Raw genomic sequence first — 20,201 nt, forward strand, 5'->3', positions numbered from 1 at the left:
TTAATAAAACTGTTGGTCCCTTTATTTTCAAATACTGTAAGTACACTTGCAAATCTTTGGTTGACCTTCATATTTGCGGTATACTTATTGACTGAAAAAATGAAGCACACAAGCTGTATATACTGTATATTGTCCAAATCACTGTTAAATGTGGCACATGATTGGTTGTTGGTTGCTTCGAGACAAAACCTTCCAACACTGTTGTAAAGCACACGTCTGGCTCCGCAATGCAGGGTTAACAGCACAAAAGAAGTGCTGATGCTGCACCATCTCATAATCCAGGATAAAAAGCAGTGCCAAGTCTGATTGTAAATCACAAGAGAAATATTTCTCTCCCTTCATGTAAGCAAAATGCATGTTTCATTCATCCAATCAGCGAATGCTAATATTGTATTCCTACAAGGACTTTAACCTGGGGGTTTCAAATTATACAGTGTGAAAGGTATGAATAACCCAGGATTAAACTTAACACAGGTTTAAAGCGATAGTTTACCTAAAAATAGACAATTTACTCACAATTTACTCTCCCTAAAGTGGTACTTAACCTTTATGAATTTCTCTTTTCTGTTGAATGCAAAAGAAGATATTTTGAAGAATGTTAAAAATTGGTAACCACTTTTATGGCAGGAAAAACAAATAGTATGGAAGTCAGTTTGGTTTCCAACATTTTTCTAAATATCTTCATTCTGTTCAAGTGAATTGTGAGTAAATGATGACATCGTTTTCAATTTTCAGGGAACTATACTAGTTCAAGAGAAAAGCCTTAGTAAAAACTATTTGAAATCTCTTTGTTGACACCGTTTTGGTCCTTATACTAATCTGTGTCTGTTTTATTTCAATTCCAGCATTAATATTTATCCTCAAATCAATCATCCTCTATTTCTTGTAGTTTCCAAACTGAATGGCCAGTCGGTCAGCAACGCAGCGGAAAGTGGCAGGCTGCACTTCCCAATAGTTCACCGGGTTTCCGTAGAGGCTGATACCATGGTAGAAGTTCCTTTTCATGCCAAAACCTTGAGGGCAGAAGTCATTGACATCCACTTGACTGATGTTGTTGGAATGAAGGTAAGCCACCTGAAAAAGAAGCAAACAAAAAATCAATAACTGCACGTGTGTGAATGGGATTCTTTTTGTTCTGCAGCTTGATATCTGGCACCTGCAGGTATTTCATGTCTGGCAGGCCCTTCGGGACGCGGGTCAGCCGGTTGTTTTCCAAATGCAACTCCCTCAGATTAGAGACGTATGATAGGCTGCCATTCTCAATCATGCGGATCTGGTTGAAACCCAGACCCAATCTGGCAAACAAGGACAAACACAACAATGAATAAGCAACAGACAAAAGACAGGCCGCACACGTTGTGACAGACATCTAGTGAGGTGGAAACACAATAGACTGGAAAAACTGTGAACAGGCACTGGGTCAAATGAGCCCTCCAGGACAGGCTGCTCGAAAAAAGAAATCCAGCACATGCAGGATCGGAAATTTACAACAGAATTTGCATGACACCAATTCCAGTGTTATTCTTTATTGAAAAAATAGTCACATTTTGTTTTTGGTTTGTATTTTGGTTTTTGATTTCTGTGTTGGTTTCAAAAAGACATATATGTTTTTATTTTTTATTTTAATAATATTTTTGTATAGTTTTTGTCTCATATAATCCAAATAAGATTCAAGATTAATTTAATTACTGTATAATTCAACATCACAAACTGCAGAATGAATTTACCTTGCATCTGTATATTTAGTACACACCCAAATAATTTGATTCTGGGCTACAAAGCCAATCTTATTTTGCAAAAACTTGGTCTGTCTTTTCACTGTTATGCGGATGACACCCAAATCTACCTTTAAAACCAAGTTCAAGTGGGCTAGAGACGCTTATGTTATGCTTGTCGGATGCGAAAGCCTGGTTGTATTTGAACTTTCTAAATTTGAATGAGACTGAAGTAATTCTGTTCGGCCCGTCGAACTCTTCTAGAGCAACGATAATTAATCTTTAATAAAACAAGTTTTTTTATGAAGTCCAGGGAAAAAAATAAATGCAGTGGTTAAATCCTGCTTCTTTCAGCTTAGACTCTTAAAAACAGTTAAATCTATTCAAAATGTGAAAAAATAATTCATTTATTACCACTATGTTGAACTATTGTAACTCACTATACTTTGGGATTAGTCTGAAAACCTTTTCCGTTTACATCATCATCATTTTCTTTTTGGCTTAGTCCCTTTATTAATCTGGGGTCGCCACAGTGGAATGAACCACCAACTTCTCCAGAATATGTTCTACGCAGCGGATGCCCTTCCAGCTGCAACCTATCTCTAAAACATCCATACAGACATACTCACACTTATACACTACGGACAATTTAGCCTTCCCAATTCACCTGTACCACATGTCTTTGGACTGTGGGGGAAACCGGAGCACCCGGAGGAAACCCACATGAACGCAGGGAGAACATGCAAACTCCACACAGAAACGGCAACTGACCCAGGCGAGGCTCGAACCAGTGACCTTCTTGCTATGAGGCGACAGCACTATCTACTACGCCACTGCGTCACCCTATCCCGTTTACAATTGGTTCAAAATGCTACTGCAAGGCTTTTAACAGGTACTAAGAAACATGACCATAATACACCAGTTTTACGGTCTTTGCACTGGTTGCCTGTGCACTATCGAGTCACTTTTAAAATTCTTCTCCTGGTTTCTAAATCTCTAAATGGTCTGGCACCTTCCTATCTGTCAGACATGTTGATTGAGCATCAGCCTGGTCGGTCTCTTCGGCCATCTAAACAGAGATTGTTATGTATCCCTAAGTCGAGGCTGAAATGCAGGGGTGACCGTGCCTTCGCAGTAGCTGGTCCTGGGTTGTGGACTGCTCTGCCCCTCTGTATTAGATCTGTTTCATCCCTGTCTGTTTTTAAATCTAGGTTGAAAAATTACCTGTTTGATTTGGCATTTTATCAATGAAAACTTTTCTTTGTTGTGATGTGTATTGTGCAGCACATTGATCAACCTCTGGTAGTGTTTAATAATGCTATATAATTAAAATTGACATTGACAAAAATAGCCAACACATTTTATGAGACATTTTATTATGCCAAAAAATAGTACAAGTAACAAGTAAAGCTTGTGTTTTATGAACTCTACTGTAAATAGATGGAAGCTCAATTTTTGATGAGTAACGCACACTGCTAAGCACTTCATTTAATTTTCTCAATATGCACATTTCTATTAAACCCTTAAACGGAAGATTTTAAAATGGTTGTATCTCAGCCAAATATTTTCCTATTCTAACAAACCAAACATTAGTGGAAAGCTTATTTATGACAGGTTTTGTGTTCTATGGTCTCTAATAAGAAACACCTTTCACAACTGAATCCACTATAAAAACGTAGGCCTAATACATTTTTTATTTATTTTTTTTGTTATTGTTATTTTGGTTGTTTGGTGTTTGTATTTAACTGTGTTTGTGCATGAGCTGTGAGATTTATTAAGTTAAATAGTATTAGTCAAGATTATGTGATTTATTCATTATATTATTTGTGACCTTAATGCGGTGATTTGGGATTAATTTGATACCGATGTCCTGACATTTTATCCTACCCATCAGATTATGCTACCCTCACTGTATTTGAATGGTTCTGAGGTTGGGGTTAGGGATTAGGGCGATATTAAAGCTTCATATCACTCTATTCCACATTAAAATTTACACTGGATGCAAAATCTGATGAGTAGCGTATTGTGTCATCAAAATGTGCTATACCTACTTTCTGAATGGGAGATAGGACAAATCGACACAACACCAGAATACACTGTTGTAATTAATTGTTGTATGTTTTTTAGTTCTTGCATACGTCTGATGTCTTCCGATCCGCCTTCTATGTTGAGAACTGAATAACTGATGTGAAAAATAAACCAGTCAGTAGAAATAAAGACTCTTACTCGTTTGTTGCTGGAGGGAGCTACAATATTAATAAAAGCATCTGCATCTTTAATTCTAACAAAGGTTAAATATTGATTTGTCATGTTTATATCAAAACAGGAGCAGCACATGCTGACAGTGAAATGTGCTATTGTGCATACATTTAGCAGTAAATTGTGAATGCCATCAGTCTGGCCTCTCTAGGGCATTTATGATTCAGCGCTGCACTGGAGATACTGCACTGGAGAGCAGTTAGGCTCTGTATTTGACAAATATGCAAATGTAAAAGCATTTCATCTTCAATGTAATCATTCACACATCTTTAGGCTATTTGTGTTCACTAAATTAGATTTTTTTTATTTTATTTTGTGCTGTCTTAGCATTGTTTTTAGACACGTTCATGCTAAACTGGTTTATCATTGTGATTTCCACCTACTAAATTAGATAATCTAGAATTGATAGAAAACAAATATATGAGAAATGTTCTTTTTTTGCTGTAATTCAGTTTGATTTTAGTTTGTATTTTAGTTCACACAGAACATTTTTTGCATTTCACTTCACTCCTTTTCTACTGTTTTTCTATATAACAAGCACTAGACTGATATTTCTCAATACATAGTATTTTTTTTTTTTATTGAAACATTTCAAGGGTTACACACTGCTTATTAAGCTTTTATTAAGCTTTTTAATGCAGTTCTTTATAAAAAAAAAAAAGAGTTTTCCTGTAACAGATTTTCTGGTGGCTGTTATGCACTTTATGGCTGTCTATGTTTACCTGAGACATTTAAATATAACTTTGTTTCATATAAGAATCTCATCCCAAGCAAATGCTGTCTCAAACTGAAAATATCACAAGCATGGTCTATTTTTATCACCTCATCATTCAGCTTTCATACACCAGGTGGCGCTGTTGCTTTATAGAGGTCCTGACAGAAAAAAAAGCTGTATGTTTAGAGAAATGAGGCGCTTCACCTGTACAGGTGTTTGTAGCGTCTCAGGTCCTCCAGTTCAATAGCTTGGATCTGGTTGTTGTCCAAGTGGAGCTCATGAAGACTGTCAGGGAGATCTGGAACGAGAGGGACATTTATCATTAGATAATTGGAAGTAGCACCGTTCGTCTCTGCTCTTAATGCTATATGAAAGACGCAAATTATGATTCATTACTGAGAATATTAAACTCATTCATGTGAGAAATTACATAGTGCTATCTGAAAAAATATTTTTAGCTGACAAGCTTTCAGTATTCAATGACATTAAAGTGATGATTACCCCAAAATGAAAATGTGCAGTTTATTTACCTACTCTTAGGCCATTCAAGATGAAGGTGACTTTTATTCGTCAGTAGAACATTAAAGTACATTTTTAGCTGAAACCAAGGTCAATGACTACTGACACTATGAGAAAAAAAATCCCATATGCAGGCATTACAAAATGATTGCCAGTGGCTGCTGATGATACATTGAGGTTTTATTAAGCAAAATACTGCAAGTGCAAGAAACTGAATGTAATTGACAACATTATAACCTTATAAAAACGGTCCTGAGAATGTTCATTACAGTTTGGAGGTTGGGTTTCTTGCTGTATAATATATACTGCAGCATGCACACTCCAGACTATCATGAACATGCTCAGAATCGTTTGCTGAGGCTGTGGATACACCCTTTTACATGTAACTTATAAATACTCCCGCTGTCCCCTCTGCATGAGTTTTTTTAATTTGACAGATAATTAGAACATTCATTCATTCATTTTCTTTTCAGCTTAGTCCCTTTATTAATCAGGGGTCGCCACAGCGGAAAGAACCGCCAACTTATCCAGCACATGTTTAACGCAGCGGATGCCCTTCCAGCTGCAACACATCACTGGGAAACACCCATACACTCTCATTCACTCACATACACTATGGACAATTACCCAATTCACCTATACCGCATGTCTTTGGACTTGTGGGGGAAACCGGAGCACCCGGAGGAAACCCACATGAACACGGGGAGAACATGCAAACTCCACACAGAAATGCCAACTGACCCAGCCGAGGCTTAAACCAGCCACCTTCTTGCTGTGAGGCGACATCGCTACCCACTGCGCCGCCATGCGCCATGAGTTGTGTTTTGGATAAAATTTTTGCTAAATTATAAATAAACTCGACAAAAGAGACTGACAGAGATGAATTGTGCATATGTATCTGCATCTACAAAATAAGAGTCCCACATACATAATAAGTTTAATATAAAGTTAGATAAACTTAAAAATAACTAAATAAATGGGACAGTGGCGCAGTGGGTAGCACAATTGTCTCACAGCAAGAAGGTCACTGGTTCGAGTCCCAGCTGGGTCAGTTGGAATTTCTGTGTGGAGTTTGCATGTTCTCCCCGTGTTCACGTGGGTTTCCTCCGGCTGCTCCGGTTTCCCCCACAAGTCCAAAGACATGCACTACAGGAGAATTGGGTAAGCTAAATTATCTGTAGTGTATTGTGTGAGTGTGTGTGGATGTTTCACAGTGATGGGTTGCAGCTGGAAGGGCATCCGCTGCGTAAAAAACATATGCTGGATAAGTTGGCGGTTCATTCCGCTGTGGTGACCCCAGATTAATAAAGGGACAAAGCCAAAAAGAAAATGAATGAAAGAATGAATGAATAACTAAATAAATGATCATTGTTGTCTCACTAGAAAACATGGCTTATCAAACGCAGCCTGGGGTGTGTTAATGATTCCAGAGCAGCATATCAGTCTTAGCTGTGATCTCCTGATGACGTGGCTGCATGTCAGGTCCAAATGATGTAAAATGTGCCCAAAAGAACATTCTAGTTACTAGGGCATGCCTCATGAGTCACACAACAGTCTATTTTGTTTTCTGATAAGCCTATATTTCACCAGAGTTTATACACTCACGTAATTTACATGAAAACAAGGAAACAATGGTGTTTGAGGCAGACGGTATGCCCGTTTCCATATGCTGATCTTTTTTTTTAGCTTGAATATGTTTTTTCAATCTCAAAGTGATGGTAGCTGTTGACCTACATTTTCAGTTTCAGAAAAAAAACGAAAGAAAAAAACTTCTTGAATAGCCTGAGGGCAAAAAATGACAGTTTTCTGTTTGACCTACAGTATGCCTTTAATTATTATTTTAAAGAATCACCTTTTGGTATTCCAGTGAGTTTGGCCTCAGAGACGCGCAGGTAGTTGAGTTTCAGGCCTTTAAAAGCGCCAGGCTCAAAGCCACTGTTCTGAATAGGGTTTCCGCCCATCTCTATAAGAAGCATTCAACATCAGACAGAATATCCCATCACAAAAACCAGCAGGCTCCATCTAAAAAAGGAAATGGTTTGGTCAGATTGTAACCTCTTTACCACATAATGGCGAGCGTGCATACAAACCAATGCAGTTCATGCTGCCCAGACCAGAGAACGTTCCTTCTGCAACCTTCTTAATACGGTTGTCATGAATGCGCAGCTCCACCAGAGATGGGGGAAGGTTTTTGGGTACCACTGTCAGGAGGTTATGGGAAAAATAAAGCTTTTTTAGATGTCGGAGGGGTGTGAAGACTCGTGGGTGGACTTTGGAGATCTTGTTGTTGACCAGTGACAGGGCCTGACGGGAAACAGGAAGAGACACTAACATTTGGAAACTCATAAAGAAATGATTAATAATAGCTCGACTGTATGAATTAAATATGTACACACAATCAAACGGCTTATAAACGATGTTTTAACTTGATGTCTTGTTCCTTTTTTTATTTTTGCAGGCCATGTCAAATATTGTGTTTGGTGAGGGAGGCTGAATAAATATTAGGGATAAATATTGGGGATAATATGAGTTCTAAGAAGGGAACTAAAACATTCAGTTTGGCACTGGCGTGTGTTTCCAGAGCTACAGGAACATTCTTCTTCAGAGACTCGAACTGTTTGAACATCCTGTCGGGCTGTTTTGCACAGTGCCAAACGTAAAGTAATGCTCATGGCGAACGGCAGACCAATTTTTCAGGAGTTAGCCAAAACACGCTTTAAGGAAGCCTGTCTCATTGATTCTTATGTAAAATAAAACTCATAAATATTAATGTTGCGATGAATGTACAGCCAACTCATGTCCATGTTCACTGGCCAATAAAGACTCAAGCTGTGAGACTGGCACGCATCAACAGACAGCAAAGGAAACCATCCATAAGGTTGTAAAATGATGAACTGTCTCTTTTAAATAATCAGTCACAGATTTATGAAACTATTTTAGTGGCACTGTACTTTACATTCAGAGTCATCTATCTTCATTTTCCCATTTATCTCAAGATTAACAAAAAGTAGAGTTTATTACTTTTCTTTAAGCGACCTTCACCCTCTCTGATTCTTGAGTCAATATAAATGTCTTACGTAGAGGTTTGTGAGTCCTTTGAAGTCGTTCTCCTTCAGTTCTGTAATGCGGTTGTTCTGTAGGTCCAGGAGTTTGGTGTCTCTGGGAATCTCATTGGGCACTGCGATCAAACCTAAACAAGAGGATGAAATGTTTACATGCTAATGTAAAGCTTTTAGAAAATACAGATTTGTATACAAGTCTCTGAACTGAGAGACCATTAGCCCGACATCTGGTCTGGATTTCTCCCAAAATCTGAATCTGAAAAGTCACTGAACTAAATGGTGAACACAGCTGTAAATCTTAACCAATTCAGAGTGTTTTTGACAAGATATTTAGTTGCACGTGAGTTCATTTGGCCGTTTGTGCTTAATGGCCATTGACTATGTTCAAAGAGTGAGTTCTAATGAGGGGGTCAAATCATTACAGAAAATAACCTATTACATCTAAAGTACAATGTTTTTTGAATGTTAACTTCTTGATGACATTATAAGTGAACATCAGAGAGCACTACAACCTTGTAGGCAGTTCGTGACCTCTTTAATCACAATATTACTACTCAGACCAAAGTGTGCATGTGCTCGGATGACATTCAAGTTTATGAATGAACTCTGTGACATTAAAGTTTTCTCTCTGAATTTGTAAACTCTGTCAAATGCATAAATATTTAATAAATGATACCTCATATCTAATATTACAAAGAAAATCTTTTCAATATGTTCTGTGGGTATGTGTTTTTCAACTGTGATTTAGTCTTTTCTGTGATCATGTCACTGCTGCACACTAAACATAGCCATTGTCGATTATGCATTTGCATTAGCTGCAGGTGTATATATTAGAGTGACCTGAAGATGACAACTTTTAAATCCATTTGGGTTCTCATTGATCACATGACAAAACTCCAGGACAGCCACATCTAGAGCACAAATCTAGCAGTGTGTCTGTTTTTGCAGTGAAGGTTTCAAGACTCTAAACCAGGCAAATGATTCATGATGATTTCCAGCAAAGTGGTTTATGTTAGCAGAAAGTAGTCAACAGATGCATGCAAATTCAAAAGCAAGGGTCAATTTGACTGTTATTGTCATTCAGAACTCTTTTGTGTTTTGTATTTTTAATCAAATAACAATATTAGAGAGAAATATGGATATGATATTTAAATACAAAATTAAACAATCGAATTAAATCCTGTACACAGCAGATCTCACAACTCGACCTACAATTAGAGGGATACAAAGTTAGCGTTAGCTCTACTATAAAAGATCTGGGTGTCATATTAGACAGCAATTTAACTTTTAAAAATCATATATCCCATGTCACAAAAACTGCTTTCTTTCATCTGAGAAATATCGCTAAATTACGAAGTATGCTATCCATCTCAGATGCAGAAAAGCTAGTCCATGCTTTTATGACTTCTAGGCTGGACTACTGTAATGCACTGTTTGCTGGCTGCCCAGCATCTTCTATTAACAAACTTTAATTAGTACAAAATGCAGCTGCCAGAGTTCTTACCAGGTCTAGAAAATTTGATCACATCACCCCAATTTTATCCTCCTTACACTGGCTGCCTGTTAAGTTTCGGATTCAATTTAAAATATTGCTTCTTACATATAAAGCTTTAAATAATCTAACTCCTGTTTATCTAACCAATCTTCTGTCTTGCTACAATCCAACTCGCTCTTTAAGGTCTCAAAACTCAGGGCTTCTGGTAGTACCTAGAATAGCAAAGTCGAGTAAAGGAGGTCGAGCCTTCTCATTTATAGCTCCTAAACTCTGGAATAGCCTTCCTGATAACGTCCGAGGCTCAGACACACTCTCCCAATTCAAAACTAGATTAAAGACCTATCTGTTCAGTAAAGCATACACTTAGTGCACCACTTAGGGGGCTTCCACACAGGTTATGCATCTTGTTGATATACACTGTGAACATCAGCTACGCTAATTATTTTCTTTATTCTCCATTTCCACCTGGGGATACTCTTCCCGAGGCCCTCAGACTATGCAGAGTCACTGATTCGATCCAAGACCAACGACTAGATGATCCCAAGGTTTTTATATCCTGGACCTGGCCGAATCCTGAGCAGCTACTGTGATGGTCATGGAAGAGTGGAGAACATGAGACTGATTCCTGTGACGCTCCAGAGACTGACGAGTCTTCGCTGAGGCCAGCTTCCAGCCTCCGCCACTGAGACTGCAGCTCTACACAAGACGTTTGGCCAGCGGAGAAATTAAAATGGTCGTGCCCAACTGAGCCTGGTTTCTCTCAAGGTTTTTTTTCTTCACTTCCGCCTTTAGTGAAGTTTTTTTTCCCTCTCCGCTGTCGCCACTGGCTTGCATGGTTCGGGATCTGTAGAGCTGCGCATCGTTGGATTTGCCCTTCAATATTTGGACTCTCAGTAGTGATTATTAAACCACACTGAACTGAGCTAAACTGAACTGAACTTAAACACTACAAACTGAACTACACTGTTCCTATTTACTGTTACCTTTTATGTGAAGCTGCTTTGACACAATCTACATTGTATAAGCGCTATACAAATAAAGGTGAATTGAATTGAATTGAATTAACTGCCTCTGTAGTTCTAGTGTTAACGCCAGTTGAGTGATGTTTACCAGCACTTATACAGTAACTAACCTTGGGATACACTTGCTCACTCCTATCTGGGTCATGACACCAATATACCCTTTGTGGATGTACTTTCCAAGTGGATTCTGACATGGAAAGCTGGCACGCTAACAAGTACCCTAAAATCTGCAGCCTCCAGCATCAATCATGTGTACACCTCTTGAGGCCTGGGGAGTGGGGTTTTATCCACACGGCTCTTACTAAACGCCCATTACACTTGCACCACCACAAAAACAAAGTTAATTTTCATGCATTTCAAGCCAAGATCTAGATTCCTTTTTTCTTCTTTCAAGCCATTTGGCCACCTGCTACTCAAACCAACAAGCGCACAGTGACTTTACCCAACAAAGCCAAACCCCCTAGAGTAAAGCTGGGTTTCAACGGCTGCCCAGAACATCACAGACCCCAACCACAGATTTGCAATCCTAATAGGAAATGTTTTATGATGAAGGCACATGACCACCTAAATATATACATAATTATGAACATCTGTTATGAATATACATCTCCATCAATTCAATTACAGCCTACATCATGGAATAACTTCCAGATTTGAAAAAAAAAATATGGTAAAAAATTAGAGAGCGCAGTGGACGGATCAATGTGTTACAAGGAAATCTTCATCACAGTGGGAGGAAGCATAAAGAATCGCCAAAACCAAGGGCTGTATTTTCCGATTTTATATCAAATCCACAAGCATAAACAAAGATGCTATGACATTTGCAAAAACAAAAACACTTGCGAGGACCAAAACACATGGCATCGAGCATTCATGCACATATGCAAACACATTTAGACATGCACAAACAAAAAAGGAATATATATAATTAAAATAATAAGCTCAGAATTCCTATGTTATTGTTGCTTTTGTCAGTTCAATGGTTGTAACTGTTCTGTGAGGATCATAACTTAGGCAAATTTGGCTGGAGAAAGAAAGCATGTCTGGATTCATAAGTATGAGTACAGGCTACAGCAGCACTTTAGCAGCTGCTATTGGTGCCATGCAAAAAAAATAAAATAAAAATCTGCAGTAACCCGCCAATTCTTGTATGCAATATAACCCTTCAACCAAATTCTTAAGCCTTCATCTAACCCAGGTCTTCTCACTTTCCCACATACTTGTCCCACTGCTGTTTGGGTGAACACACAAGCAATGCTGTTGGTTGGTTGGTTTGTTTTGTGTTTATACTATTGTTTAATATGTTTGCCCGTTCACAGATTGACTATGATTACTGAAAAGCACAATTAATTTGCATGACAAATGTTCCTACATAATGAGGATAAAGGGTTTCAAGGAGATATGTTAAGAGTAATCCTTCCATTTTCATTGTTGTTCTGTTGTTTCTTATCCATGTAAAAGAAAGCGAGAGCATCTTGAAGCAATCACGATGAAATCAAGTGACCCCCTTCAGAGCTGTCCATTTTTAGGCCCAAATGACCACTTTGTTGGATGTTCTGCTGACAGAACGTATCCCAAGACTATTTCCAGCCATTCTGAAATAAACAAACTCATCAAAGACTTACAAACCTTCCCCTTCTATCTCTAACACTGTCCTCCCATAAAACATCCTGTGTGTGTGTCATAAAAACAACACAGAACCACTCCTACAGTTTAACAGGAAATTGCACTGGTGTCTTTTTTCATTGTTTCCAATTCAAGCTTCAGTTTTCTTTGAGACTTTGAGTTGGTTATATTTGCCTGATTGGAAGTGAGTTGTCTTCAATATGGAACTGAACCTAACTGCAGATCTTCAGTCCGGCTTTCAATCTGTTCATTTGGATGATTAATTGTATAGCGGATGTAAAGTAAATATCATTAATGATAACAGCCCAAGCACTATAGCTTCAATAAAAAAAATACATCACTGCACAATACTAATGAACATGCACAATATACTGACACTGAGAAGAAGAAATGGTCCCACTTTAAATTAAGTGGCTTTAATTATAAATTACTTACATCAAAAATCAATATAATATACTTACTGTGTTATTGAAGAACACTTTTGGTGCTCTTGAGATGGGATATGGGTAGGGTTAGGACAGGTTTGGTATTATGGCTAGGTTTAAAGGTGAGTTAAGGTGTGAGGGATTGTGAACAGTGTAATTTTAATTGCAATTACGGAATTAATTGTAACAATTACTTGGGTTCACAACAGAGGTGCGGATCCAAATGCAGTTTATTAGGATTGGCCAGGCAGGCAAGGTTTAAGCAAGGACAAATAGTATCATACAGATAATCCAACTGAGTAGCTGAAGTCAAATGTGGCAGGCGGCAAAACAACATAAACAGTAAACAAAACAAGGAGTCAGAAACACAGCAAGAAAACACAGAAAATGTTTACGTAATGCTCACTAGACATAAAAGACTCAGCACTGGATATCAGTGTGTGTGGTGTATATACAATATAGTCCCAGTAATCAGTAATGACAAGCTTCAGCTGTGTGTGTGTTATCAAGGGGTGATCAGGAACTGGTGTGTGAGTGGATTGCGTGATGGGATATGTAGTTTAGTTGAATGACATGGAGTGTTCTCCAGAAGCTTGCAAGGGCAACACTGCTATTGATCATAACTTGACATAACATTGATACACTCTGTCCCTGGGGTGGTACCTTTTCAAAAGGTACACTTGTGTACTTAAAGGGTCCATATTGGTACCTCAAAAGTATACTTAATATTAGTACCTAAAAATTTAAAGAGGAACACTTTTATACTTTTTAGGTACTAATATGTACCCTTGAGTTATTAATATGGACCCTTTAGGTACAAATTTGTACCTTTTGAAAAGGTACCACCTCAGTGACAGCTCAGGTACCTTTATTTCTGAGAGTGTAGACAGATACTCACTTAGGTCTGAACATTGCACTATGTTGACTTGACAATGGCATCCAAAGGGACATATAAACACATCTGGTGGCAGTTCCTCAGAAGCTGAACCCTCTTCGTCTCTCATCATTACTGTTGTCGAATCTCCTGCTTCTCCGTCCATTGCAAAGTCCCAGAATCCTCTCTGCTCAAAGGGCAGAGCCAATGAGGGAGCAGAGAGGCTGCAGACACTGAGCAGCAACAGCATGAGAGAGCGGCAGGAGAACATCACTCATATACAAAGACTTACACACACGGATCTGGAGAACATGGAGACAAAAACAGAAGACCCAATCAAACCAAGGATAATAATGATAGAAACTCTACAGTAAACGTACAACAATAACTGAGTCTACACCAAAACTATAATGAATAAATATTCAAATTACTTTCAGGATTATTATTTCAGCTACTGAATGACATAAACCAGACTCCATCCTGTAGATGTAAACAAGTCCATGTTTGCTTATAATAAACAAAGCAATGTCATCCAATTGTGAGGATATTGGTTTCAATTCAATTGGTTTCAATTGGTTTCTATTTTTTTAGTCTTGGCCCTTTAATTCTTTAATATAAACAATGCATTACTGTAGCCCCATTTACAACAGGTAATAAGATGCATTTAAATCCATACAATATCAAGGGGATACCTTTAAATAAAGATGTAAATGGAGTTTGAAATGTTTAGCGCTTGTCCACTTTTATAGCTTTCAGAGTCAGCCAAAAACACATAAGATGGGATTAGATTCATATTGTAAACATTATCTTTGCAGACCATGTGCAATCAAATAACCAAAAGATATATCAGGTGGAATATTCTGTTGTGCACATTATTTATTTAAACTCTTATACACGCAAAACAAGCCTATTAAAAGAAGCCTTTTATTTCCATGGAACTGAAAATGTGCTAATGTGCCCTGCAGTTATTTAATAAGGCACTTCTGTCTTTTCAAGTTCGACTCACAACCCATTTCCTTGACTCTGTTTATAATAATTAAGACAGTTTTCGCAAAGTACATCAAAGAAACAGGACGGAACTGTGTTGTTATTTGGGTTTTAGAAGGATAACGTAACACTGCCATCTGAATATAAATACATCATACAGCACAGGACTTGCCCTTCCTGAAAAACACTGAGACAGCATTGGCATTTATCAAATTTGAGGGTACATTATTCAAAGGTACTAAAAGTATCCCATACAAAAGCTCAGAAAAATCTTTTTTTTTTAATCATTAAAATGTTTCTATACACTGTAAAAAGCAATAGCTGTTTTCACTAATTAAATTAAGTGCAGTTAACTTATTATGAATAAGTTTATTCACCTTACAGCATTTAAACAAATAATCCCAACTTTTTAGCACATTAAGTTGTTAAACTAAATAGATTCAAGTAATTTTGACTTACAATAATATGTAATTAATTACAATAAGTTGGCGGTTCATTCCGCTGTGGCAACCCCTGATTAATAAAGTGACTAAGCTGAAAAGAAAATAAATGAATGAATGAATGAATTAACTTTTAAATGGTCGCTGTACAATATTTAGACAATAAAAATGTTTTAGAAGAGTAGGTATTGTTTTTTGTCTTAACTTGAATGTTTTAGTTCACTTTACTTGATAATTTTAAGGCAATCGGTTTCCTAATATTTTCCAAGTAATGTGAAGACTAATAAGAAGTTAACACAACTAATTATGTTGAGTCAACTGTACTGAAGTCTACTTTATTAAGTTGTAAATACAAACTGTTTTAAGTTATCCTCACTTAAAATGATTACACTACCTTACTTTCACAATCGGTTTCCTCAATTTTTAAGTAAGGTCAACTTATTACATTTTACAGTGTTGAGAAAGTAAATTATTAAAGGAACACTTTTTTGAAAATGGGCTCATTTCACAACTCCCCTAGAGTTAAACAGAGAGGTTGTACCATTTCTGAATCCATTCAGACAATCTTCAGGTCTGACAGGAGCACTTTTAGCTTAGCATAAATCATTGAATAAGAATAGACCATTAGCATCTTGCTCAAAAATGTCCAGTTTTAATAATATCCTATTTGAAGCTTGACTCTTTTGTAGTTACACTGTGTATTAAGACCTATGGAAAATTAAAAGTTGCTATTTTCTTGGCATTTCGGCCTAAAAAAATAGCAACTTTTCATTTTCTGTGTGGTCTTAGTATATGGTGTAACCACAGAAGAGCCAGAAATTGTCTAATTGGACTGAAAATGGTAAAACACCATGTAAAAACTGTTTAATTCTAGGGGTGTTGTTTAAATGAGCCTATTTCCCCCAAAAATGTGGAGTGGTTGTTTAAGTGCAACCATTTAGTTCATATTTTTTTATTAAGTGAATGGGAAACTAAATAGACAAGTGGTGAATGTCTGTACAGGTCTGGTCAGACAGTGTGTGGTGGTGGAAAAACTCAAACTTGCCTTCTTGAAAACATCTCCTAAAACAAGCCATTCATTAGACAGGATGGAGGTAGGAGTGGATATTTCTAACAGTCTCTGTTAGTCTGTGTGTGAATGTCTAGAAGGGTGGGAGCCTCTCATGATGTCATTTCTCAATGTCTTCCAGCTGAGTCCTGTGACGACACCAGAAATTTGGGTTTTGGCTGAAATGTGGTTTAGGATCTGGAGTCTGCAGAACCCAGCAGATGATATCAATGACACATTAGACATGGGTCTGTGAACCTAAACCACAACACCCACACACCCTCCACCTGTCAGTCCTGACTCAACCATGGCCTTTGTGTTGAACCTAAACTAACCAAGGCCTAAAATTAAAGCCAACACCTGTCCCAAACAGACCATCTAAACTCAACCTTAATCCTGAACTTTGACCCTGACTCATGCATACCCTTAATACCTCAAATTGAATGTGATATCTCATGACTAAAGCTAGAGCAACACAGCATTACAATTATCCATTAAATCCATCCAGCTGGGGGAAATTTCACTGCCATCAAAGTTGATTGCCCACACAATTGAGCCACAGCAACACTTTAATCCATAGTATTCCCTATACAAGCTGGGAAGAAACACATGTGGATGAACAAGAGGAGCCAGATGCCACAGGATGTTGTGTGTCCCAAGAGAGAAACTTAATGTCTTCACATCGCAATTTATTCTCACATTCAAATACATTGCCTCAACAACACAAGTCTTTTTTTTTTAAACTGAAGCATCTGTTTATTAATAAGCTGCAACTGCAGTATTATTAAAGTTTTCAATAATAATAATAAAATAAAACTAGTATAAATGCTAATGCAAGCCCTGTATTACATTATAAAACAAGTGTACAGCCCTGGAGTTGGTAGACCTGGGCAAATAACCAAATTGCAAATGCGATTATACAAAGCAATGATTGTCCTGCAGATCTTATTAGTGACGCACGGTTCTGCGATCATTAGTAAATCTCAGATGAAAGCCTAAGGATGCTCTCAGATGGAAAATACTAAGAAAGAACACAGAAAATTGCCAAAAAACTGAAAATGAAACTAGTTTAATTGATTCAAAACAAACAACTATGGTATGAGTTTGGAGTAAGTTCATTAGATTAACTATGGTATTTTACATGGTTTCAGACGTGGCGCAAACTCTTAGTTCAACGAGGATCTACGAAAACCACTGATTATTTCAATTTAATCATCCTCCAATGAAATCTTTTTAAATTTTGGATGCAACATGTGTAGCTTCTCAGTGAACTAAGACATTTTAAATCTAATAAGTTTTAATGCTTGTGTCCACTTTTGCCTTTAACACATTTTTTATTGTTTTAAATCGACATCTTATAAAATCTTGGATGTGTTTTTTAGCTTGTTTATTGTACACCTGGTCACATCGCAGCTTGTTTTGTTTTTTATCTTGTTATTCAGAAATGCCAAGGAGGCAAATGTCCACGTTAAAAAGTCAATGGAGGGGGTTGATTGGTCCCCCCAGTGTTAGTGTCTTTCGGATCTCTATGTGGTGATTTACTAGAACCAGCTTAACCAACAAAATGCACCTCAAAATTACCTGCGATTAATCACATCAGCTGTAGCTTGTGTATAAAATATCACTGTGTTAAATATCATATATATATATATATATATATATATATATATATATATATATATATATATATATATATGAGCTATATATGAGCTATATATGAGCTATATGAGCTATATATATATGAGCTATATATAAATATATAAGCTAGCTCTCTGCAACTCTCACATGGTCGTCCACTGACGCTAACCAGGGCAGTGCCTAGTCAGTACTTGGATAGGAGAGCACATGGGAAAGCTAGGTTGCTGCCGGAAGTGGTGTTAGTGAGGCCAGCAGGGGACTCTCAACTTGCAGTCTGTGTGAGTCCTAATGCTCCAGTGTAGCGAAGGGGACTCTATACTGCTCAGTGAGTGCTGTCTTTTGGATGAGACGTTAAACCGAGGTCCTGACTCTCTGTGGTCAATAAAAATCCCAGGATGTCCTTCGAAAAAGAGTAAGGGTTTAATCCCAGAATCCTGGCCAAATTTGCCCACTGGCCTCTGTCCATCATGGCCTCCTAACCATCCCCATATCATAATTGGCTTCATCACTGTCTCCTCTCCACCAATCAGCTGGTGTGTGGTGTGTGGTCTGGCCCAATATGGCTGCTGTTGCGTCATCCAGGTGGATGCTGCACACTGATGGTGGATGAGGTGATCCCCCCTCCTATTGTGTAAAATCGGTTTGAGCGTCTAGAAAAGCGCTATATAAACATAAGGTATTATTATTAATTAATAATTATTATTTATTAGTCACTCATAACCCTGAACCAAAATTGTACAACACAAGAAGTCAGGATATGAAGATTGAAAAGGTATGACAAGCATTCAACCTCCTCAGTCAAATGAAAATAAACAGGCTTAAATAGGGCTGACGGAACATTCATGCTAATAATTTATTGCAATATCTAGAGATATATTGAAGAAAAGGCGGGATGGTTGCTCAGTGGTTAGCACTGTTGCCTCACATGAAGAAGGTCACTGTTTCCAGCCCCGGCTGGGTCAGTTGGCATTTCTGTGTGGAGCTTGCATGTTCTCCCCATGTTCACGTGGGTTTCCTCCAGGTGCTTCGGTTTCGTCCACAGTCCAAAGACATGCGCTGTAGGTGAATTTAAATAAGTTAAATTGGCCGTAGTTTATGTGTGTGAGGGAGTGTGTATGGGTGTTTCCCAGTGTTGGGTTGTGGCTGGAAGGGCATCCGCTGCATAAAACATATGCTGGATAAGTTGGTGGTTCATTCCGCTGTGGTGACCCCTGATTAATAAAGGGACTAAGCCAAAAAGAAAATGAATGAATGAATAAAAATACACAAATACAAAAAAAAAAAAAAACATTATTATATTGATTTTTAAATTACAGTCATCTTTCCAAAGACATCCAATTTTTATCTATTAATTTATAAAGCGACTGAAGGGAGACCACACTTTTTAAAAGTCTCTGCTTTACCTCTGACTACGTATGTAATTTTTTCAACAACAAGATTATCAGACATTTCCTTCATCCATTGTGCAAGAACAGGTCTTTGGGTATTGTTCCATACCAAAACCATAACATGTTAAGCTTGTATAAAGCTGAAATTTATAAGTTTAATTTTGTTTGCATGTACTGACACATTTTCAGGATATACAGTTGAAGTCAGAATTATTAAACCCCCTGAATTATTAGCCCTCTGTTTTTTTCTCCCCATATTCTGCTAAACGGAGAGAAGTTTTTTTTTTTCAACAGATTTCTAATCATAATAGTTTTAATAACTCATTTATAATAACTGATTTATTTTATCTTTATATAATTATCTTTAAGTAATATTTGACTAGATATTTTTCAAGACACCATTATTCAGCTTAAAGTGACATTTAAAGCCTTAAGGTTAATTAGGTTAACTAGGCAGGTTAGAGTAATTAGGCAAGTTATTGTATAGCGATGTTTTGTTCTGTAGACTATTCTAAAAATCTATAGCTTAAATGGGCTTTTAATTTTGACCTTAAAATATTTTTTAAAAAACAAAAAAATTAATTTTATTCTAGCCGAAATAAAACAAATAAGACTTTATCCAGAATAAAAAATAGTATCAGACATGCCTTGCTCTGTTAAACATCATTTGGGAAATATTTAAAAAAGAAAACAAAATTCAAAGGGGGGCTAATAATTCTGATTTCAACTGTGTGTGTAATAAACAAAGTTTTAATAAAACATGTTCTCCAACCATTTCTGTCATGATTACCAGCGATCTAACCACCACACTTGTTGTCTAGGTCTGAAATGGACTTACAAACAGACATTTACATTAAAAATTCATCACAGTGGCTGACAGTTCCCAGAGCTGACCATATAGATCTGAACGTTTGCTAAAAATCAGCTCATATGAGGCAGACATTAGTGCCTGAAGTAGAATCCCATTCTTCGTCCTGACATGCCAACA

The 20,201-nt window shown here is 37.4% G+C and overlaps 1 protein-coding gene across 1 annotated transcript in view; it reads right to left on the reverse strand.

The window, feature by feature from the left end:
- The window catches only part of bgnb (biglycan b), a 30,369-nt gene continuing 10,168 nt past the window's right edge, over positions 1 to 20,201 (reverse strand). Inside the window, exons 2-8 of the mRNA XM_056449072.1 lie at positions 13,737 to 14,014; positions 8,286 to 8,398; positions 7,299 to 7,512; positions 7,061 to 7,171; positions 4,894 to 4,987; positions 1,157 to 1,295; positions 1 to 1,074 (exon numbers count right to left, since the gene is read on the reverse strand). Of these exons, the coding sequence (XP_056305047.1) occupies positions 877 to 1,074; positions 1,157 to 1,295; positions 4,894 to 4,987; positions 7,061 to 7,171; positions 7,299 to 7,512; positions 8,286 to 8,398; positions 13,737 to 13,983 (1,116 nt within the window). The 5' untranslated portion in view covers positions 13,984 to 14,014 and the 3' untranslated portion in view covers positions 1 to 876. The remainder of the gene's footprint in view (positions 1,075 to 1,156; positions 1,296 to 4,893; positions 4,988 to 7,060; positions 7,172 to 7,298; positions 7,513 to 8,285; positions 8,399 to 13,736; positions 14,015 to 20,201) is intronic.

The sequence above is a fragment of the Danio aesculapii genome, chromosome 23 (genome assembly GCF_903798145.1).
Source record: "Danio aesculapii chromosome 23, fDanAes4.1, whole genome shotgun sequence".
In the NCBI taxonomy this organism is placed as follows: Eukaryota; Metazoa; Chordata; class Actinopteri; order Cypriniformes; family Danionidae; genus Danio; species Danio aesculapii.